We start from the raw sequence: 24606 nt of genomic DNA on the forward strand, positions 1-24606 counted from the left end.
GGATGATGTAGCATAAAACAGGCTCTGGAGCCTGTTTTTTTTTTTTTAGCTTCCCTTATAGTTATATTAATTTATAATATACACTGACTGATAGCTTTACAAAACAAATGAATGAATTGGCCTTCATGAAAGCAACTCTTTACAGTAAGTGAAAAAGGGTTATCACAGTTTTGGTAACTTGCATGAGTTCATATTAAAAACAAAAACAAAAACAGAAAAACTTTCACGTGTTCCCTCTGACTTGAGAACTGCCTCTTCCTAGGCCACACTCAGTTGTATGCTCTGAAGCAATAGACCCCGTACAGCTTATGCTTTTTATCCGGGAACCCCACAAAACGTACTGCCGCCTCGGTAGGACTGCAGCGCCTTCTTGGCCGAGAAATAGGGTAGCGGACACTGCCATCCGCCAGCCAGCCAGCATCACAACGGTCATAGCCCAGAAGATTCCAGGCAGCAAATATCTGGCCCACTTTGGCAATCTGAGCACCATCATTGAGACAAGCTTGCACCGCCTCATCGTAGGTGAGCTTGGTGGGGTGGATAAGGTAGTAAAATCGGCCTGTGGAGAGAAGGAGAAAGAGTGAGTCAGCCTGGGACAGAACCACAGAGAAGGAAGGAGCCAAAAGCTAAAGTGCTTCTCAGTGGGGAGGCACAGAGCAACATCTGAAATTTGGAGAACATAGCATTGCCATCTCAATGTCATATTAATAGGTCACTCTAGATGAAATAAATTCACCTTCCCCTTGCTTCTTGGCATGTGCTCACACATGCCCTTGTATAGCATTAAAAAGAGAAGGGCAATGGCAGATGCAGTTTCTGTTAGCTAATTAGAGACTAAAAGAGCCCTTCTGTAATTCTAGGGAAGACAGAATTCCACACCGAAAGAAGGGCCATTGAAATTCTACTTGTAGCAAGACTGAACCCCAGTACGAGTTTCTAGAGAGGCAAAATTTGAATGTGAAAGGATCAAAAAACGTTCCTGACATAAAAGTCCATTTAAGAAAATCAAAAGCCCTCAAGTTCTTTTCATTACAGGTATCAATAAGACCTTATTCTCAACCAAAGCGTGTAGCATAAAAATGCATCAAACACAGGAAGTCACTCGCCATCAATGATACGCTCACTGAATGCAAACCGGGCCTGCACTCCCTTAGTAGTCAAGGCCTTTGTGGATGCTTTAAAACAACTTCCCAGGCTGCTGCTTCATCGCATAGGGACACTGTTACTTCCAACCACTTACTGCAGTATTAGTTACTGGGATCCCATTAACACAGTGAAATATGATAAAATTTACAAACTGTATTATCAATTGACTCCAGCAGCATTTGCTGAATATATTTTCGTTTGTCTTAGTTTCAAGTATAATATCACATTTCCTTATCCGACACACCATATAATGTAGTGTCCACTAGCCCTCATTAAGTGTGGTGCTCTTGTGTGTGTGTGTGTGTACATTTGTTTATGGTTTTGAATATGTGCACATGGCTGCTAGAGGGACCATCCTTGGTGTCACACTTAGAAATGCTCTTTATGTCTTTTGATACAAGGCCTCTCATTAAAAACTAGCCTAGCTGGTCAGTGAGTCCCAGGGATCCCCTTGTTTCTGCTTCCCCATTGCTGGGATTATAACTGCACCCAGTACAATATCTGGGATTTCAATTATGAGTTTTTAGAACTGAACATATCTCTTCCTGTATGGGAGGCAAGTGTTTTACAACTGAGATGTCCTCCCCTTCCTATCCCAAGATTGGCAGCCAAAGTCTAAACTAATGCTACGGTTCTTTCTTCCCTAAATTAATGAGATTTGGAAGAAGCATAGAAGACACTACAACATTCATTAACTAGAGTTAAGTCTGCCAACTGTACGGATCAGCAAACCATAGTACATCAGTTCAAGTCTGACCTCTACGTGTTTGAGGATGAAGTTTGCCTGGGCAGCATATCCATCTGTTCAGCACCATGAACGACTTCAGTACTGTGACAGATAGAGCTACAACAGTCAGAGCTCTGCTGGGTGACAGTGACCAAGTGGTCAGCAAAATAAAACTGTTTCCCATCTGGTTTCTCTCTTTTAAAAGAGATAGCATAGTGACCACACATTTCGGTTTTCCCCTTAAATATATAAAAATATGGGCTCAGAGTCTGACTCACAGGCATGTGACTTGTGCATTTGCTCTGGCTAAATCATAACAAGGCCCCATGTGTGTGTTGAGGTTCTGCAGTCTTAAAATTCTTTGGGTGATTTTTGATTTTGCCTTTGTTCATTTGAGACAATGTCACTGAATAGTTCAGGCTGGCCTTGAATTTATAGTCCTCCTACCTCAGACTACCAAATGATGAGATTACAGGCTTGTACCATAATATGCCTTAAAATTATTAATCAATTTTGAATAAAGGATCCTGCATTTTCATTTTATGATAGTCCCTGAGATTATGTTCAGGACGACATGCCCAAAGGGCTGGATGGGAGGAATGCCGTGAGTCAGTCATACATCGTGGAAGCCTTTACCCACCTTTCTCTCCCAATGCTAGTTGTACTTTACTTGTCTTGCTCAGTTTCCCCTTTGGCCTGAACTTTGCTGATAACAACACCATGACTGGGCAAGGGAGGGCATGCATGGCAGAGAAGCTCCTGCCTTCAGCAAAGAGATCAACGGTGCAGGGATAGTACACCATGGCAAAGTGGCACATATCATACAACAGCTTCAGCCGCTTCACAAATCAGAATGGCTAAACTGTAGGAGAACCAGAGGAAGGTAGCTTTGTCTGCTTTATGTAGATATTAAAAAAAATATGACATTCAAGATTCAAGAATATTTTATCCATCTTTTTAAAATATAGTAATACATTATGTGGTTGTTTTTTATTGCTGCTATTTAGTTTTGTTTTTCGAAGATAACACAGAAATCCAAACAGTGTTTTAATACAACTTGTTATCTGGACTAGAAAGGAAGGCAACGCAGCTACCATCTTACCATTGAAGTTGGATGTAAAGCAGAAAACATCATATCTGCTTTTATCTTTGTCCCAGAACCCATAGTTCCTGACACCAGGCACTGTGTTTTGGCCCCCACAGGGCTCGCGTGGTTTGGTGATAGGGTACTGCACAGATCCGTCACTGAGCCAGCCAGCATTGCACCAGTCCAGCCCACCTCGCCAGGCATCATACAGCTGGTCGAAGGACGCAATCACAGCATCCTGGTCCAGGCAAGCCTGCCGTGCCTCATGGAAGTTAAGATTGTAGCGTCCCAGCCGTGGAAAGTAAGGGAACACTACACCTGTCCAAAGAAGACAAGGGAAGGGTCATTAGTGTTAGAACCCTGAGCATTTTCATGTTCAGATAGGTGTGGAGAAAATGTGGGATTCCCTGATGTGGGAGTGATTTCTTACTAATAAAGAAACTGCCTAGGCCCATTTGATAGGCCAACCCTTAGGTAGGCGGAGAAAACAGAACAGGATGCTGGGAGAAAGAAGCTGAGTCATAAGTCGCCATGATTCTCCCACTCCAGACAGACACAGGTTAAGATCTTCCCTGGTAAGCCAGCTCATGGGCTACACACTACACAGATTATTAGAAATGGGTTAGATTAATATGTAAGAGCTAACCAATAGGAGGCTACAGATAACGGGCCAGGCAGTGTTTAAAAGAATACAGTTTCCGTGTAATTATTCCGGGCATAAGCTAGCCATGCGGGCGGCTGGGTGCCGGGAAAGCAGCCCCGCCACTCCTATCACTACAATTCCCGGATGAACTAGGTTTTATCAGCTCTCAACAGTTTCTCACAGCCCCTTTTTGTGGCACACTTTATTGTAAGCATCACACAATTTGCTCTTTCTTACTTGGACTGACAACTTCAATGATTTGCCTCTGCTGCCAAGAGCTCAACTTATGCTCAAAATTTCTCTCTTCTGGAAGAGATGCAGCCCTGAGTTATAGTGTCTATGTAGTGTCCTAAAAACATGTTTCCTGCTACTGAATATAAACCCCAAAAGAGATGCTGTGGAACTTTTCTAGAAAGGGAAAAGTCAATAATAAATAGTAAGGGTGGTGGGGGATGCTTGTACATGATATTTTTTAAAAAATTCAAATTTTTTTAATATTCATTACTATTATGGAGTTAGCAAGTAGTTTCCTGTAGTTTTCAATTCAAATAAAGACATATGTTGAATGCTTCAAATATGCATATCCATCTATTTCCACATGTGCTCCTGAAGCCATGCAAGGAAGTGACTGTCTCCTTGGGATTTTTATTTGGAGAAACTTGAATGTGCATATCTAAAAAAAGCTTCATTAGCTATATGTTATATTAATAAGGCAATTCTGTGCTAGTAAGGCATACCCCATGAGAAGCATTATAAATCTTTGTTTCAACTTTAATGTATTCCTTAATTGTTTTTTCCTGACCTTAAAACAGTTAAAACAGGGGCTTCTACTTAATACATTTCTAATATTACTTATGTAAAGGCCAGGCAAGCAAAGCCAATTGAGAATAAAAATAATACTACTGAAAATATGTTTCATTCTTAGTTTCTCTATTTATATATTATATTACAAGCTAAAGCCAAGGTTTCAAAATTCTTTCAATATAAATAGACAAAAAAATGTTTCCTTTGACTCATGCCATGAAAGATGAGTACATCCATTAACTGACTGGTTAATCCCGAAGAGTCAAGTATTTCAGAGAACAATCCCTTCGTAAATGCAAAGACCATGAATTGGCATTTGACTGTGTCTGGGAAGACACAATGGTCTTCAGAAAGCATTTCTTTTGGTCAAATAATTATTGGGGGAGATTGAGTGCTGTCTCATATACTTTTCTTTTTTAACTGGATGGATACCCAAGTATTCAGATTGTGTCACTTACTGCTTATTAAAGAAGGCATCTGTCAAAATGTTTACCTTATAGTTAAACAAAGATAATCCAGAGAAAACATTCTTAGAAATATTACTACAACTAATTAGTATCTTAGCAGATGGAATGCAAGCATCTTGTCTCCCTGGGTAACTGTATGGGCGTTAAGTTCTTTTTACAAATCTGTAGATCCTGTTCAAGATGGTGTACAGTTCTCTAACAACCAGGCATGGCCAGCGTGTTCTTTTATAAATGATCCTGGACATTTCTACAAGAGGACTTTGAGGCTTTAAATCAAGTCTCGTCCCTTGTCCCTCTAGACCAGTCCAGCTGGCGCAGGTTACTGCAGGCGAGGATCCAAGAAGGCTTTCTGATCTCACCCTGCTTTCTCAGGTTCTTGGCTGAGGGATCTGTCAGCTGGACCAGAGCCAAAGGAAGAAGGCAAACCTCTGACTCCCGCTGCTGTAAGTGGGAGAAAGAGCCTGGAGATGGCTCTAAGGATGCCCTGCCCCTGCCCAACTGGGACCACAGTGTACCCCAGAATAGAAGTTCTACAGTACTTTCTGTACCTCATATCGTTTGTTCTCTTTTCTTAGTAATCCCAGATGTGTGCCCAAGAAGGATAATAATCCATGGCGCAATGACTCTCTTGGTAGCTAGAATTCAAGGGACAAAAAACCTCCCAACATCTTTATCTGAAGATAGAAACAATTTGTGTCACCTCTTCTTTTCCAAATGGTTTATAATGGAAACAGTGGAAAATATAGGATGCTTTAATTTGTAATAGCTTTAAAGACCCAGGAAATCTTTCAGATTTAAATTCACTATTGTGTGTCATAGGTCATGGTGTTTCTCATGGGCACTAGAAAATTTTCATTAGTCCTTGATTATCTGCAATATGATTGATTTATTTCCAAATCCAATATACTATATTTATTTTTAAGTTGTTTTCTATTTTAACTTAATGTCACATAGTCTTTCTAGAAAGTCACAAGCCTTTTGTTAACATTTTATTATTTTCTGTAAAAGTTTAATTATTAACTTTTTATTTAAAAAAGTTAAAAGTAAAATGCGTCCCATGTCAGGATTAATAGGCCCACCAGTCTATATGTCACACTGAACTTCTTTACATGCTGGGTTTCATCAGCAAGAGGAAACTGACGAAACTCTAAATGCCTAATGGAATCTGGCGGGATTCAGGAGGGCCAGTGTTCAGTGTTATCATTTTCAAAAGCCACCAATTTGTTCTAGGATGGGATAAAATCTTCTAGCAAACACAGATCTGTGATTTTGTGAAGGAAATCAGCCTGTTAATGCAGTCAGTTTCATTCTTCAGTATAGAACACTGGTGAAACTCAGGAAAATAAGACGGCTTAAACTGTACAACTCTCAGCACAAACCTTTTCTTAGAGTGATGACTGAGAAGAAGCAAGATAAAGGCAAGAGCACGTTTGCTTGTATAGCTTTGTCCACGTGGTGACTTTTGAACCTATTGACTGCAATATATTAAAAAAATAGAAATCCTCCCCAAATGCCTCTATTATTTGATATTTGATGTCTAAAAGACCTTAGGCCATTAAAAGAATTACTCCTTTGCCAGAATATTTAAGTAAACCCAGAGGTTACTTTTTTTGTCAAATTAATTTTTGCAGACATTTTACAGAATACAATTACATGTATTGTACTGCAGATGTCCTTTACAAATCTTACTATTAGTTTGAAATGGAGATAATTTTAGAAGCGTAATCAAAAAGAATCTAATTAGAATTTCTCAATAACCATAAAACGGGATTTAAGTTTTGAATAGCATAAGGCTATTTCCAAAAATGATTAATTCAGTTTCATTACACGTTTCTCCTTGTAAATAGCTTCAATCTTGCAAAGAAGTATTCTGAGTACATCTCAAACATGAAAGCTGAAATCATATGCAGAAAAAGAATAAAAATTTGCTAGGCTTAGACTTTTGGGTCCTCACATTATTACTGCAGTAACCACTACAAGTCATCTCATGAAAACAAAAGAGTAGTGACTAGATATTCCTTCAAAGTTAACAGGTTTTCTGAATGCCTACCTTGCAGCTCCAGTGCTACCACAGCAGTATCGTCTTCCAGTCCTTCAATCACCTCACACTTGTATCTCCCATAATCTTCCAGGGTGAGGTCTGTGATGACCAGGGAGGCGTCATTGTCACTACCTCCCTTCAGAAACACTCGACCCTGATATGCACCGTAGGTCTTCTTGTGATAGCCCATGGAAACAAAGACATCCACCTCCCTGAGGTAATCCGAAGTCAGCTTGGTCCACTTGATGCGGATTTTGTGGATTCCTGAGCCAAATGCTGTAGGGTCTCGGTAAAATGTACACGGTAGCGTCACATTGCCACCTCTGTGTGAGAAGACTTTGGCTTGTTCTGCTTCCACAAGGAGACGGGGGCCATTTTCCGCTATAACAACAACAAAAAAGCAAGATGGGGAAGCAGAAAATAATTTCAAGGGCTTGCATACTTTTTCACATAATAAAAAGGACCATGTGACAGGGAACACCATTCTCCGTCATTGCTTTAAAGCATATATTAAGATATCTCTATTAGACAGGAAGTTTCTGTAAGAAACTGTTAAGCTGGGAATGATATGCACATCAATCATTATAAGTTCTGGGATTCAAATGATATTAACGGTTTTGTAGTAGGTTCTCAATATTGTTTTGATTCCGTTTTTCTTTATTGAAATACCAGAAAATTAGATGAAAAGTTGCGAGAAGGGACACAGTTCCCTGACAATCAGTATGAACCCCTAAACTTTCAAAGCTAAGTAAGTCCAGCTAGATTTTCTAGTGCAGTAAGTCTGAAATACCCTGATAGAAAACCTTTAAAGAAACACAGTTCACTTGCATCTTATCATTACAGTCCCATGCGAGCACTTTTGCATTTATGTTTTCCGTTTATGTGCACGTCTGTACTGTGCTATTCTAGAGCCCTTCAATCAACATTCATGCATCCCATTTCAACAGAGACTGGGCATTAGAAGGGCAGTCTTAATGCTGGTGACAAACTGTGGTAAGTTTTGAAATACGTTGTTCAAATTTTGAAAGTTTCAAGTGTGCTGAAAATGATACTTATTTTCTAACATGAAGGAACTGTTTCAGTCTTTGTATTTTTAGGTGCCCTCCTTCCTCTCTATTTCTTTCCTCTCTCCCTTGCTCGCTAGTATTATTTTACACTTATCACTTCTGCCTTCATTGTTCTTGCCCTTTTGTTTTCTGCTTTCACCTGTCAAGGACTTCATGGCTTTCCAAAGAGCACCACAACAATATAAGTTGCCAAGTCAGCAGGGCCTTTGCTTTTAGAAAGCCAGCTGTTATGTTCAGAGATTCGCTTTCCCTGGGGTTCCCTGGTTAGCACTTTATGTTTTTGACCTTGACATATTCTACTGAGGATTCTTGAGATATGAAAAGGAAAAGGTGTAAGAACTCTAGGGCAAACATACCTCTTGTCTGCACAACTTTTAAACAATAAAAGCTTCGTTCTATATAGCTTGGCAGTCCTTACAGCCTTAGGGCAATTGCTACTGAGCAATCCTTGGACATGAATCTTTTAAGATGTACAAATCACCAAGAACAACCATTTACCTTGAGACAGAGCTCAACATTTTTTTATTGACACATGTACAATAAGTTTTGATTCAATATTAAAATATCCACAATCAGGTAGTCTGATGTTACTGTGATCAGAATGGATATTCAAAATTGAGCACGTCATTATATTTATATAAGTGAGCCCCAATCCTCAGAAACTAAACAGTGTAACAAAATCATCCATGTTCTTACTTTCAGTAGATACTGTAGGTGGAGAAGAATGACTTTATAGAGTAGTTAGTTAAAATGAATCATGAACATAGTACATTAAACATTTTTATATAATTAAATCATTATCTCATTTAGCAAAAGAGAATCTGAAGAGAAAAAGACAACTGTTCTTTCTATCCTACCCCACATACGCATATATATGTATACATATATGAATACACACATATACTTGCTCCACACAATATCCCAAGTCTGTAGCTAAATTCCATCTAAACATCTCTAGCCATATTTCTCAGGGTAGGAAAAGATTCTGCTGACTGACTATGCCCATCAGTGACCATAAGGGACATAGATGCCAAGTGTTTGAAGGACACACCTGGACTTTACACCATGCTGGACTCTGAGTACAAACAGAAACACTGCACATTTCCACAAGAAGTCTCAGTTTTATGATTTGTACAAGTTATTCCATTTGAAGTTAAAACCAACACCCATTTTGCAAATATAAAGGGCAAAGCAGCACATAGGAATAGGCCTTTTCATTGGATAGAGACCCCCAGCCTAGTCTCACTGTGTCAGTGTAGAACGGTATCATTTGGGCTCGCTGTGCAACCCTTAAGCTTGTGCCTTGCAGATGAACTCAGGATAGTGAAGCAGTCACATAGTGGACCTTGCACACACGACACACTTAGAGCACTGTCAGAATACAGCCCCTGGCACTAATGCTGGGTGTCTGCTGCACAGCTTTCACTAAGTGTCTGCCCAGTGCCAAGCAGACTTGTCATATATAGATATTCTGTACCAACTGCTTGTCATGTTGTTGAGCCAAGCAGGTAAAAAATGAAGAATATATCAAATTCAAGCTGTTTATATTTTTATATATAAACAGAAAAGGGACTTGGGAATTTGTGGGTTTAGTGCAATTGTAAAATGTTTCAAGATGAATACAAAGTCTTGTTTCAAAAATAGCAGAGCATAGAACAAAACACTTATACCAAGGACTGAGACTTCTATGTTTTCTGTATTTAACTGTTAACACTTTTTCTGTAGTATTTCCTGTGGGCAGAAGCTGACTTATGTATTTCAGGGTTTAACCTTCTTTCCAGGCTGTGTGAAAGTCTAGGGTTCTTATTTTTTTTAATGGGAATGGTGAATTGCCTGAAATTCAAATATCCCTAAGAAGGATGCCTAGCACATTTGATAATGAATGGCCATCAGTGTTTATTAACCCAAACCCCATAACTCTGACGATGGCTTTACATTTCAGAGAATGTCTACTGCAGATTATAAAGCACTGAGCATGGCTGGAGAAAAGGATCTATTACCCAACGAGAAGATTCTGGGGAATAAAACCTGGCTAGCAAGTCAGACTTTTTCAGCGTTCTTTCAAAGCCCTACTATAGCTCAGCTCCACCATGTCTACCGCTGGAGAACACCTAGCTGAATCCTGTCACCAGGCTCTGTGTCCTGTCACCAGGCTTCCCCATCACATGGACCAGATAGAAAACACATCAAGCAAGGAAATGAGAAAGAAATGACAACTGCATCAGAAAGGATTCAAGAGAGCTGAAGGCAGAATGGACAGGGTTGCCAAAAGTAAAAGAATCTTGGATCTGATCATGGAGTTTAAACTATTTTTGTTTGTTTGCTTTTTTTTTTCCAAACAAGGTTTCTTTATGTAGACTTGGCTGTCCTGGAATTTACTCTGTAGACCAGGCTGGCCTCACACTCAGAAATCTGCCCGCCTCTGCCTCACAAGTGCTGGGATTAAAGGTATGTGCCTCCACCACATGGTATTGATCATGAGATTTCAGATCTTAGCTTAGTCTGATATATTCATGAATCAATCAAAATTCTTTGAGTGGCAGGGCAGAGGGTCTCACAGCATCACAAAGGCAAAATATAAAATTAAACCTTGATCTTCAGAATCAGTACTGCTTCTTCTTAAGAAAATGAAAAAAATAAATAAAATAAAGCTGCGTGTATGTGATTATTTTGTTCTTGTCTTCACTCTAGAGTCATACAACTCTGAAGTAAGCTGAAGTCCTTGTCCTTAAATGAGGCTGTTTACTCAAAACATAAAGGTCATTCGGGAAATTAAAGATGCCCAGTGGGGGACGTAGCTGTTTTGAAGAGCGTCTTCTAAGGATGAAATTACTTGTTTCTAACAGAAATGGTGAGTGACCGTGACTTGAGAGACTTGATGCCCTTCCAAGCTCAGAGCTTCCCCAGGGGGAAAGAGCAGGGCATGGTGAGAAAGCCAACTGGGGATGCACTGGCCCGCTGGGTACCTGTTATTGTTTTACAGACTGCTGTGAAACCTAGAGCATAAACTCAGCCACACCAAGTGGCAGCAGTGACCCTTGTGTTTGCCATGTGCTTTAGGTGAAATCTTTAAACAATAGGTTGAAAACGAATGTAGAAAGAAATATTAGCAACACAGCTTTAAAACTGTTGTTCTTAGTTTTATTAGAAGTGTAACTGTTTTGAATGTAATTTATTCATGTTGAGAGAAACCCAGGTAACAAAAATAGGAAATGTACTGTGAGTCACAGCGCATCCCTTTGAGACAGTCAAGCAAGATGACAATTCTTGGGCGCTTACTTTCTACCCTGGTGTATGGGATCTAACAAGTTTCAGAATTTTAGATATCTTAAAACAATTTTTTTAAAAAAAAGTGGTCACTTATTTAAAATAGCCAAATATGGGAATTAAATATACACCTCTGCAAAACAAACAAACAAACAAACAGAACAACAACAACACAATAACCTGGTTACCTTTTTCGGTATCTGACTCCATATGGTATCTGTGACAATAAATACACACGTGTATAGTCACACATATACATACTTACATGTTTTCAAGTCACATTCATGTATGCAATGAGGTGCCACTACCTGCTTCCACTGGACTGTGAGGCCATCACTGAACTTTTTCCTCACATACAATAGAAAGCTGATTTCTCCTGTTTCCTAAACACATAGACAAAGATGCAACTGCAAGCTATTTGAAAGACTTTGAACAAAGTTTTAAAAATTCTTTCTGGAAGAAAAATTGTATGTGTTGTGTGTGTGTGTGTGTGTGTGTGTGTGTGTGTGTGTAGGGGGGAATTGTTTGCCTGTTTGTATACATACTTCCATGTTTTGAAAACTTTGAACTTCATACATGTGTTTTATATACACAATGTTTAACAATGATATGAAAATAAATTAAAAATTGATGAATTTCTTAAGTAATAAAGCTTTAAAAATAAAACAAATGGGCATACAGAAATCAAAATAAACAAACAAAAACCACAAGTTCTTGTCTGTGGTACCTCAGGAAAGACATACAAGAAGCCACCAGGTGTGATTATGGTGTATTGTAATGAATAAATATTACACTTTTTTATTTACTTTTTATTTTTTTTTAATATTTATTTATTATGTACACAACATTCCATCTGTTTGTATGCCTGAAGGCCAGAAGAGGGCACCAGACCTCATTATAGATGGTTGTGAGCCACCATGTGGTCACTGGGAACCGAGCTTAGGACCTTTGGAAGAGTAGGCAATGTTCTCAAACTCTGAGCCATCTCTCCAGCCCCCCACTTATTTTTTTTTTTTTTACAGGAAGGCCCGCTGCTCTCTTCGCAAAACTGATCTCTCAAGGCAAGATTTTAAAGATGTTCATTTCATTTCTCTTACTCCTTAAAGGCAGTGTTTCCAAGAACACTTGTGGTGTTTAGTTTTGAATTATAGCCAGAAGGCCCAATGCTGAAAAAAGGGTAATGAAGATCACCCTTTCAGGCAATGATTGCCGCTGTTTTTCATCTTTAGCAGCGCTGACTTCAAACTACACAAGTGTCCAGATCATGCTCCTTGCATCCATGTCGCCTCCTCTCCATGTTCTGGTCCTTTTCTAACAACCGCAGAGTCTTTGCACCCAATTCTTCATTGTTAATCTACCGAATTATCCAGAACTGTATTTTTACAAACTTCTCAGGGTAGACCCGCAGTTTTGGTGGTTGTGCTATGGAGCAAGCACCCTCTAGGAACTCAGACCATGGTCTTCCTCCCTTGCTTTCTGGCTAAACTGGCAGTGATGGGAAATCGTTCTACACGGAAAGGTAGTATTTGGGAGTATTCTGATCATGAGTGTGTGCTATGTTATTGTTACTGAAAACTTCACAGGAAGAAGTTAAGACACATGCCACTGCTACTATAAATCCTAAAGGTGCATTTAAGGCAATATTGAAAACATTTTTTTTTTTTTTTTTTTTTTTTTTTTTTTTTTTTTTTTTTTTTTTTTTTTTTTTTTTTGCCAAGAAGAGAAAGCCTTTCTGCTTGAGCTAAGCATCAAGAGGCCCAGAGGAACCCTATGGAGTCAAACAAATTGCATTGTAAAAATCTCGATTCTGAGATCTACACCTAAATCTGTGTTAAGATATTAATAAATATTCTGCCTTTTACATTTCTATTTTCTTCATATTTTAGTATAAGGAAGATATAAAAAGAGTTGGTTTATGTCCGTTTTACTAATAGACTTCTTTGTGGGCTTCTTACTTTCCTATGTTAATTATGTCCACTTCTTTTTTCACTAGCAAAGGTATTAGTTAAGCACGCGGGCTATGACTCTTAGATCATGATGCCTATTCCTTCTGGCCCCGAGTTTCCTCATAAGTACAGGAGAACAAGACAACCTCATCCTGGGATCCTTAGGTTACTTAAACTCAACATACAGAAATCTTTGCTAACGCCTGACTAAGCAAGTGTCTAGTTAAAGTTACTTGTGCGGAGAAACAAGAAACATTTGCCCAGTGCTCACGAGTCTGGTGTGTTTAACATCTGACCTTCTACTTTTCCAGGCTCTTCCAGAAAAGAGTTTCTAGGATCAGTCAGCTTAAAACCCAGCACTTCATCAGTCCTCCTGCTGAGACGTCTAAGGCCATCAACCTCCAAGAGAATGTACCCTGCTCTTCTGGCCCACTGGCAATTGACAGCGGATGGGGTGTGAGGTTTCTTTTCCTTCCGTGGTATTACCTCTGGTAAGTTGCTCTTGCTGTGCAAAGAACCTCCCATTGATGCTCAGGTAGAAAATTCAAATTAAACTCAGGGAGTCACACACAGGAGGACGTGAATGTCGGGGAAGACATGTGTAGGGGGAGAATTTACTGGGAGAAGGAGGGTAAAAGAGTGGGACAGGGTGTGTGTAAACGCCTAAAAATTGTTTTTATAAATGTATGAATGTCAAACTATAAATAGGTTCTCCCTCTCACCTTTATCTCTCTATAATACCCTTTCTTTCTGCTCCTTCTTCAGTCTCTTCATAGGTGTCAGACAATCTTTACTGGGATGGATTCACAGCATTCTCTACCCCTTGATCTTACTCTTAGCTAAAGCACCATGGCAGACTGGAGGCACGTTTCTATTCAGGGCCAAGACTAAACTTTTCAGAGTGATTTGTTTCATTTGGAACACAGTTCTAAACAATTGGAGCAACAACGAGTGGAATAAAATGTCGACCATTTTAACCTATGCCTTCACTCGAATAGTACCTCCCTCAAGAGTGGGGACGTTTCCAAGCAGCTTGTCTGGCTCCCCTGAGAGCTTGGCTTTCAAGAGAGAACAGACTGCTCAGCGGGGAATCTCAGCTTCAAAGGCTGACAAGCACCTGCCTCAGGCAGGATGCTTAGTCTCTGTCAACTTTAGTGAGACTCACCACTGATGCATCCCTGTTGGGGAGAAATAGATGGGATGATAGGGTTCGCTTTCCATCCTTCTACAGATAAGAGATTGTACATGTCAAGGCTGATGCACGGGCATTCTACCATGACATCTGTTATTTATTTCAGAGCAAGAGATGGTTTTAGTATTTTTGTTACCTATAGAATTCTTGTCTCTGGTTAATAACCTTCAGAATTTAAATTCATTTTTGTTACCAGTGGATAACAGGTAAAAAAATTAGCATTAAGTTCTTACTAATTTAGACTGTAAAAAAATAAATCAGGGTATCATAGAAAGATTAAGGAAGAGAGGAAAAAATCAAATTGGGACAATTCATCAGTGTATTGAATGATACTGTTAAGATAAATGGAACATGTATTTCTCAGTGCTCAGGGATCGTTGCAGCAGAGGGAGTGGGGAGGTTTTTAAGGGGTAGGGGCTGTGGATGACTTTAAGCAAACATGTTTTCTGAACACAGCAAGGCAGTTGCAGATGCAAACGTACAGCACTTGTGACAGCAGGCACAAGACCTGTACAGACTTAGTCAGTACAAATCCCAGCATGGGGAGGAGAGGAGGCCATGGTCCCTGGCTAAGGACCCATTAGTAGTTGATAGAGGCTGGGAGAGGGAGTATCAGTTTTCCTAAGAAGGAGGCCTATGGTGGATTGATCATATACCAGTGGAGGAGTATACAGGCAGCAGAAACTGTATTTGATGGGCCTTCAAAAAAGACAGGGCACAAGCCAGGTGGTGGTAGCACATGCCTTTAATTCCAGCACTTGGGAGGAAGAGGCAGGTCGATCGCTGTGAATTCGAGGCCAGCCTGATCCACAAAATGAGTTTCAGGAAAGCCGGGGTAGTTACAAAGAACAAAGAAACCCTGTTTAGAAAAACCAAAAAGAAAGAAGACACAGATTTTGGTGGGTAGAGAAGGTGAGTGTGGATCTGTCAGGGAGAGGGAAGCAATGAATACTGCATGAAATTCTCAAGGAATTAATAAAGATGAGAAAAAAGATAAATATACTTCCCAAGATGGTCACTAGCAGGATGTGTTTCAAACTTTATAAAGAAACTGGAACAATAGTGTGTGTGTTGTTTTCTTTAATATCTGAGATTATCCTATTTCCTAATTGTTAAAACTCTTCTATTATGTCGCAAAGTAAAGAACTCAAAGCTCTTGTTTCCAGGCAGAAAGTTTCTGTTATGGGAGGAAGTAGATGTTCAACTGACTTTAGAAAGGATTCTCAATTGTACACAATGATAAGATCAACAGCTTTTCATAATGAAAGATATCATAGGAATACAAAAGCACTTAGAAAATTATTTAGGAGGCTTTATTGTTTTGCTAACAATCATGAATCATTAAGCCTTCAGTGGGGTTAGGTGTTGAGTTTAGGGATGAAAGAAAGAAAAATATAAGTCTGTTGGGAGCATGAAGGTTCTTGTGCCCACAGATCCCCAGGGACACAAGGAATGCTAAGCATACAGGATTCTCTTCTTAAAAAAAAAAAAAGAAAAAGAAAAAAGAAAAAAAAAGATGTAAAACCTTTTCTTCCATGCAGAAGGCTGGTATCTGGAAGTGATTAACAGCCCATTGATCTGTGTTATCTCTTGGGCCAGACCACATCAAGCCCTCACAACCAAGCTGGAGGTGGCTAGTAATCGAAATGACCCTTACATTATCTGTGTGTAGCCAGAGGGTCCTCCTAGCTCCCACACCAGAAACAGAGATGACTAATAGCCCAAATGACCTCAGTGCTAGCAGTATGACTGAGATCAGGCCAGAGTTGAGTTTCAATATAATTATGCGTCTTTGTGCATAGGGATTGTTTTACACCAGGAAACTTCTTTCCAAATACACTGTGTTTAAATATGCGGCAATAAATGTTCGAAGTTTGATCCAGTTTGATGAAGACAAACTTAAAGATATTTTCAATCTCACTCCTTCAAAGTTCATTTCCCTGCCTTCCAGCAGGGACTCCTGCACAAGCCAAGCACAAATGCTTTGGTTGATCAAGGGTTAGAAAAATGACAGGATAGTAAAAGGATATGTGAAAAGGACTATATGCAGTCTGGGAGCACACACTTTGTTCTAAATGGGCAGTGGATATGGGTCCTACCAACGTCATCTTAGGGGATACAGGCTGGGAAACAGCAAGCCTTAGGATTTTCTGCACAGGCTAGAAAAGTAATATTTAATATCAAAGTGTCTACTTCTAGTCCCTTGTAGCTAATTTAGATTTAGAGGGTTTTTTTTTTTTTTGTTTTTTGGATTTCCCTATATATATCCAGGCAAGTTTGGAACATGATTTCTTAACCTGTCTCCCAAATTCTGGGATTACTGGAATGTGCTGCCATCCCAATTTAGAATTAAAAATAATGAGAAAAAATTCACATGCATTAAAGACGAGGATTTTGAGCCTTTGGAAGCAAATACATGTCTTTTTTACTCCCTTACTCAGCTTATTAGTAGTGATGATATCCAAAGCATCCTCTTACCTCTGCCTGTGTATTCTCACTCCAAAGACTATACTGTCTAGTCCCAGAATCAGTGGGGACCTATATCATTCAGTTATAAATGTAACACATACTGATAATTTTATAAATTAGCAAATCCATATACCTTCTAATCATATATTATGTGGCCAAACACATTTTATGAATTTCTATCAGTCTAGGCCTTACCTCCATCATCCATTCATTTACTCAATATAAAGCCCATGACCTACAATTAAGACACTTCACATATTCTCTGCATTTATTCTATCAGTAAATTCTGGCTTCTACATTCACTAAATTAACAGTTCATCTAGACTCGTACCATCATGAATTCCCATCTACACTACTTAAAGACCCTCAATATCCTAGGTACGTTCTGTAGTTATGGTAAGACCTTGTGACCAAAAGCAACTTATGAATGATTTATTTGGCTTACATGCTATAGTTCATCTTCTAGGGAAGCCAAGGCAAGGATGTAATGCAGAATCTTGAAGCAGAAACCATGGGGTTTTGGTTCCTGGCTTGCTCTGTGTTTTATTCAGCTTGCTTTTTTTTTTTTTAAATACAACCCAGGACTATTTGCTCAGGGGCAGCACTGTCTACAGTGAGCTGCATTCTCTCATATCAATTATTAATCAAGAAGATGCCCTGCAAGCAACCTCACAAGCAACTCTGATGAAGGCAGCTCTTCAGCAGGGGTTCCCTGCTCCCAAGTGAGCCATGCTTGTCAAACTGACAAAAACTAAGCAACACATTCCAAAGGGCTACCCCACATTGACTCATGGACCATTCACTGTAGTGTGCTGTCCACACGGTCATTTAAAAGAGGCAGTCATAACAGATTATACCTTTGCTTAAGACTTAAACATTTTTCACTGGCTAAATGTAAAATGCAACCCTGGATGACAGAAAAATTATGGTAGTCGGGGTTTTGTTTACTTTTCCAGTCTCATTTTAAATCATACCTTCTTGACGAGAAACTTCTAAACGCTTTGTGAAAACACAGTAAGGCTTTCTTTCCCGTTTCCCCATCCTGCTCACATAGTCTACACATCTGACTATAATAAAAAGATTCTTGTCCTAGCAGGCTTTGTACATGATGCCTTTGTGGCTTTGGGGTGTTTATGTTTCTCAGGATATCTATGTCCCATTTGAATGAAGAGTAGAAGAGGTGGGGTGGATTCTTGTTTGACTTACTCGGTTCAACACACTTTAAGTATGTCTTTGGACATAAAGTGATATGCTACTCAGAGTGTGTACAAGTACTGAGTAATAGCTGACTCTACAAGGAAGCCAAGCAGCCAATGTATGTAAAAAGCCAGGCAAAATGGTTACCAGTTGGATTGAATATTGGATAATGATTCCTAAAGGTTCCACGTATCTAAAGGTCTGTGTGGGAGCTCAGTGTAAGAATGGAGTCCTGTGAGTGTTTGTGAGAAAGCTCCAAGAAACAACACAAAAGTCATTATGACCTCATTTTCTTCCAAACAAAAAATTGTTCTTAGATTATGCTTTCATGCCCATCCCAAATTTAGTGGATAGGAATGAGTTTATTTCCGATTATTCATTACAACTGACTATTGTTATCTGTTTATATGCCTCTATGGAAAAGCATGTATCTGCTGTATGAGGCTTGCCCTGGGGATTGGACACTTTATTCATGGAACTCCTCTTAACCAGCAGAGTATAAATTGTCTGATGCCCTGAATAAAGTTAGCTATTGCAAGAAACTTTCATCTATATCATATATCAGAGCCATTTTCCAGGTCCCACCTCCAAGTAGAGCTGTAAAATAGTGGTGCCACTAACAGAGACCTGCCCTTTGCGAAGAGAGGAGATGGGGATACTCACAGAAGACTGATCCACTGAAACACTGGGGGCTCCTCTCTGATTCCTCCAGCCTTGGGGCATCAAGGACAACTGCAGAGACAATGGGAGTCACCAGAAACCTAGCAAACTTTCAGCTCCAGGGCAAAAGGAGATATTGAGTATACCATCAGAAGTAAGTCTACCCACCTGGAGTCAAGTCAAGGCTACATACACTAAGGAAGAAGTTACGCTATGAAAGGCACAGAGTCCTATGTCTCCTGAGAATCTCTTTATGGTAATCCTAGCTGCTTTAACCTGTACATCTGCAATGAGTGTCTCTGAGCACATGTATTGGTCTTATGTTCTTCATTCTCCTTTGTTTCAACTTGTAGATTGGATGAGTTCAACTCCTCTTATCCTTATAATGACCCCTGTGTTCATGGTCAGACCTTGGGACTATCATCTGAGAAAAAGGACTATGTTCATTTTTTCCTTGGGATTTGTATCATTTCTCATTTACATAGGATGACATAACATCTGTGTTCTTATTAAATGGAGAACACGGGCTTACTTTTACAAGGTACCAGAGCTTCTAATCATGTGGGTCTCTTTTCAAACTATTCTCTAGAGTTTTCTACTCAATATAATAATGTAACCAGTAGTACTAGACACAGTTTGGATCCATTTTTGGTGGCAGAGTATTGCACACAATGTTTTCATTGTCCTAATATTATAAAGCGCTTGCTTATAGGCTATTCACACATCAAATAACAATTAGATTTATCCACAACATTAAATCAAAACCACTCTAGGTATCTTGCGTTTAAAAAAGATTTAAAAATGGGGAGATGTTGGGGCACAATTCTGTGTGAGGACATTGTTGAGTGCTTGTGAGAAACCTCCAAGCAACCAAGATAAGAAAGAGTCTTGTGATGTCAGTTTATTCAAGAACACAGAATTGTTTTCAGATTTTGCTTTCGTGCCCCTCCCAGGTGTATTGGATAGGAGTGAGTTTACTTCATATTATTCTTTACAACTGGCTATTGTTATCTGTTCATGTGCCCCTGTGGAAAAGCGTATTTCTGCTCCGTGTGGCTTGCCTTTGTGAGTGAACACTTTGTGAAGCCGCTTAACTCTCAGAGTGTAAATTGTCTGATGATCTGAATGATGCTGGCTATTGCATGAGACTTTAGTCCAACTCATTTATTGACTCCATTTTCCCAGGTCCCACCATCACTAGAGTGGTAAATAGTACTTCACTATGGCCATCTAAAATATACAAAAACAAATGAGGTAGTTTTTATAAAGGAATTGTATTTAGTTTTTCAATATTTTTATTTTGGAATATTGTTTATAATAATGATCTTATTTTTCCTAGAGATTAATTGTTTAATAATCTTTGAGTGACTTTTTAAATTTCTTAGAATTTGATAGTGTTTATATTCTAAATGACTTGATTAAAATAACAGATTTCACTTTATTTTTAAGTAAAGATCTGAAACAATAAAGAAATGTAAATATTCTCATTAGGTGGTAAGATAGGAAATAAGCATGCTGTAAGGGTTAGGCAAGGGAATCAACATTCATTCTCCTCAAGTTTCAATAATACTAGTTATTTATCTGCTTGTTCGTAGATATGCATTTTCTAATAATTTGATTTCTTTCATAGTTTTTTAAAATTTCAGTCCCAAGGAAAAGAGCATAAAATGCAAAGGCTATCCTATATGAATTTGTTGCCACTAAAAAAGAAGATTTTTGTATCTGTATAAAACTACTGGTTTCAATTGACAGCTAGCAGAGAACAGTGTATATTATTCATATCAAGCTTAAAAAATATTTACAAGCTACATATTATGGGTTTAAAGTGCTAGAAATTAAAAACTTCAATGAATTTGGATACAGAGCTTTAAACATGACCCTTTTGTGACTGATTCCTTTTCTGTATCTATTCACCTCTATTTGCTCTTCATTTTCTTCTACTGTATCACTTGTGTTGAACCAGTGGTGGTGAACAAGTTTGTTGACATGATTCATCCTTCTGCAGTATAGGTGCTGTCTCTGTGAAAGCTGACCAGTGTTTGGCAAACACTTGAATAAATAGATTGTTTAAAAGTAAGAGTGGTATGCTCATATACATACACATATATACATATACATGTATGCATAACCAGTAGTTCTTTGTGTGTGTGTGTGTGAATGTGTGTGCTGTTGTTTGTGTGTTCTCTTATGTTTTCGAGACAGGATCTCTTATTGAATCTGGAGCTCATTGATTAGGCTGGCTAGTGAGTGGGCTCCAGGAATCCATCTGTCTCCGATTTCCCTCTTCCCACAGTGCCGGGGTTACGAAAGTGCTTCCACATCCAGCCTTTCATGTGGGTCCTGGGGAACTCGGGGTCAGTGCCTCATGCTTTTACAGTGTGCACTTTACCAACGGAGATCCCTGCTCTGTGCTCAGAGTTTGATTTCCTGCCTGTCTTTTCTCCTTTCCTCCTCAGTCTTCTCTCTCTCTCTCTCTCTCTCTCTCTCTCTCTCTCTCTCTCTCTCTCTCTCTTTCTCTCTTTCTCTCTCTCTTTCCCTTTCTTCCTCTTCTTCCCTCCTTCTTTCCTTCTCTTCTTGCCACACTAAACTTTCCCATGCTTATATCCCTATAAAGACTGCAACAAAGCCGTGAAGACGCCACCAGAGATGCACCTAGGTAGCTGTGATGGGAGAGGATCAAGAATGAATCAGTCAAATGTCCTGTTTATATGAGGCATCTGAGGAGAGTCTCAGGACTATATGTAATATTTCTTCAATATTATTTGGTCTTGGAATTTGGAATATAAAATAGAATATCAATGATGAATAAGGGATATAAAATACTTTTTAATAATAATGTGAATTCTCAACATTTTTCTACCTCTGTGAAATCACACTCCTTAAAAGCGACAATTCAGTAATTTGAGGGTCAGCTAGCCAGTTTAATAATTGAAATACAAATGGCTCATAACAGTTTGTGAGAGTTTCAGCTCCTTTAATTCCTCTGGGTTATTACAAATAAAGTTTAAAATGAGAAAGAAATCAAGTATTTCATGTGTGTAATGAAGGGTCTCTACCTTCACGGTTCCTTCCTGTGCTATGAAGTTTACGTTTGTATTAGGAAGGACAAGTAAAACTACCACTGGCCCCTGGAGGTGGTTCCCAGGACTCTGTAGCTTGAAACTTCAGCATGAGTGCTGTAAGGAAGGGAGAAGAAAGAGGGAATTGTGGGGATGGTTATTTGGACAACTTTAGAATAAATTCAAAAATGAATGAATTTAAATGAGGATGACCTCACAATGCTGTGACCCAAGCCATATTTCAGTGTTATTTGTACCAGTGAATACAGGCATGGTATCACTTGAAAGCCTTAAGCAATCCTTCCAGGGAAGCCTAGACTTTCTAAGAATACGAATTTACCAATTGAAATGAAGAGGACTCTCAAGACTTCTGGAAAGAAATCAAAAGTGTATGAAATCATTTGAATAGCTCAGGTAACTAGGGATAGGTGCCTTTTTAAATTCTAACAGAACACATGGGATTTTGAGGGCTACAGGAATTTTTCTTGTTTAAATAGCTTACTCTAATATGAATTTGTTTATAAATGTCAGTGTGTTTTTAAAATAATATTTTCATTCATTGGGTTTCACATAGACTAGCTGGATTGCATGGTTTATAATATAACTTGAGTATATCTTGTAAGTTTAAAACACAGTTATACAAAGACTGTTTTATATGAGATTTAAAATTGCTATTGCTAATGATTCAGCATTACCATTTGCATTGAGTTCTGTATCTAAAAGTTAAAGGATGTTATTCTTCATCTTTAATCTCAGTGTGTAAAAACGTTTCAGCCTTCGGGCAGGAGCTTTGGTTCTAATACATACATTAAGGAAACAGCTGAGTCAGCAGCTTGCAAAGGAGAATTTATGATTATATAATTTCTTTTTATGCTTCAACAGTGAAAAATAAAGCTGCTGGAAGCAAACAAAACTGAAAAATATGTTCCTAAAACACTCAGAGACATATTAATTAGAAATTCTATTCTGGACTTCCAAAACATTTATAGGACAATATTTACCAGATTTATATTATCAAATGACCTTTACAAGTCTTGGTTTTCAACAGCAATCAGAGTTCTCCGAAGCCACACTTCTTTTGACCTTGAAATTCTAACCAGCTATTTAATGTCTTTTAGCAAACTTATAATGTCTCTGGCTCCCTAACTGAACTTATCTAAAATGAATAAGAGTGCATATATTTAAACTCTTACATTGTGTAATTCTTACTCTAACTATTTAGCATCCAAGGGCAGGTGAGAGGCTATTGATCCTTGGCCTGCCTTTCCTTATTGCATAAGTCTTCAGCTTTCTTTTTGCAGGATGTCCCTCAACAGAAGCTTAGGCTGACGAAAGAGCTGCATTATACTGCAGTCGCTAGCGCTGCTCCAGCTCTCTGCCTGAGGATTCAGCTGAGCTCAACAGAAATAGGCAGGGCCAGAATACTGGTCCATGGGAATGAAGGCTTTACCCAGAAACTAACAGAAGCTAGGGGTAAGCTACATAGTTCCCTCATTTGCAGTACTTCTCTCCATCATTAAGCAACTATTGTGACAGAAGGACCTTCCATCATAAACTCCTCTGCCTTGTGGCTGCCTCCTTACCATTGCTTTAACATGAACTTCCCACACTCCATTCTACTTGAAGATATCAATTGCAGTTAACTGCACCAGCTCCCTACAGTCAGCTGTTCTTAAAATGCTCAACTTTTACAACTGTTCCCGAGTTATAATGAATGCCCCCCACCATATATAAGCATCCCCTCCACCAGAAACATGTTTACTAATTAGCAGAAAAGGAAAGGAAAAGTTCATGCAGCAGGACAGAAAGAACAAGCATCTTGCATCCCACTGTCAATCACTGGCATTCCATGGGATGCTCACTTGAGAACTTGTGCTTTTCTTACCTTGGATGTGAATGATTCTGTCTTGATCCGGAGTGTAGCTGTCTGGAAGGTGATCAGCCCAGCAGCCTGAGAGCAGCACCAGGAGAAGGAGCCTCTTCATCCTTGTAGCTCAGACCCTTCTCCACTCTGAGGATCATACAAAGAGGCTTGAGAAATTTGGCACCCTTTGGAGTGTTGCACTGCACAAATTATTACCGCCTTATCATCGTAGAATGGGTCTGTAAAAATATTTAACCCAATCTGTTCAGAAAGTTCCTCTGGCAGCCTTTGAGAGCTGATGACCGAGCTTTGAAACATTTCAGTTCCTGTTAGGCAGCCAGAGTCCAAACAGTGTTTAACTCTGTCTTTGCAGAATTGTGGATCTGGAAATTTAAAACACTGTGTTTTTGGCTCGAAGACTCACAGAGAGATAGAGGGAGCTTTAGTACGGAGGCAAGCACTCTCTTAAAACATTAACCCCTGTGTTTGCAGTATAAGTTAACCAAGGAGCAATTTGGCATATGTATTTATGAATATTTATGATAGCCAGCCTAATTAAAAACTGAATCTTAGACCAGAGCAAATACGGGATATTGCACGAGCCCTGACACTCTCTTCACTGCACACGTGGCTTCCTAAGCAGGTTAATTTGCTTCTTCCAGATAGAAAAGAGGATGAAAAATCAAAACCAAAACCAACAATCAGTCTTTGCTAAGCAGCCCCTTCGCTAGAGGCACTTACCATCTTACACACTGGGGGCTAGGGTGAAGAGTTGGAAATTTGGACAACCAGATTAGGTCTGTGCAAGATACACCGCCACAGTCACACAGATTGATTTTCATTCACTCCGAGCTAAAGTGCTGACACACTAACATGGAGTGTCAGGTAGGGTCTCTGCAGTCAGCAGAGCCCTGCAGGGAATGGCCCTGCCAGACTCACGGGCCCATTAGGCAAATGAGGAGCTGAAATA

At 39.2% G+C, this 24606-nt stretch overlaps 1 protein-coding gene across 1 annotated transcript; it reads right to left on the bottom strand.

The window, feature by feature from the left end:
* Positions 1-269: 269 nt before the first annotated feature.
* Hapln1 (hyaluronan and proteoglycan link protein 1) lies at positions 270-23757 on the bottom strand. Its single transcript, XM_050119854.1, has 4 exons — positions 23658-23757; positions 6925-7296; positions 2976-3278; positions 270-559 (listed from the first exon to the last, which is right to left on the bottom strand). Exons 1-4 carry the CDS (start codon positions 23755-23757, stop codon positions 270-272), a joined length of 1065 nt encoding a protein of 354 aa, XP_049975811.1.
* Between the last annotated feature and the right edge of the window lie 849 nt (positions 23758-24606).

This window comes from Alexandromys fortis, unplaced genomic scaffold, assembly GCF_014885135.2.
Source record: "Alexandromys fortis isolate MF-2015 unplaced genomic scaffold, M_Fortis_MF-2015_v1.1 scaffold_132, whole genome shotgun sequence".
Lineage (NCBI taxonomy): Eukaryota > Metazoa > Chordata > Mammalia > Rodentia > Cricetidae > Alexandromys > Alexandromys fortis.

What these genes read in the sequence shown, in the direction of transcription:
- Hapln1 (XM_050119854.1), bottom strand. Translation starts at nt 23,757, where the DNA reads ATGAAGAGGCTCCTTCTCCTGGTGCTGCTCTCAGGCTGCTGGGCTGAT. An exon ending in GGTAGCACTGGAGCTGCAAG is followed by an intron (nt 3,279 to 6,924) that starts GTAGGCATTCAG and finishes TTCTTTGGACAG; the next exon opens with GTGTAGTGTTCCCTTACTTT. An exon ending in CTTTACATCCAACTTCAATG is followed by an intron (nt 560 to 2,975) that starts GTAAGATGGTAG and finishes TTCTCTCCACAG; the next exon opens with GCCGATTTTACTACCTTATC.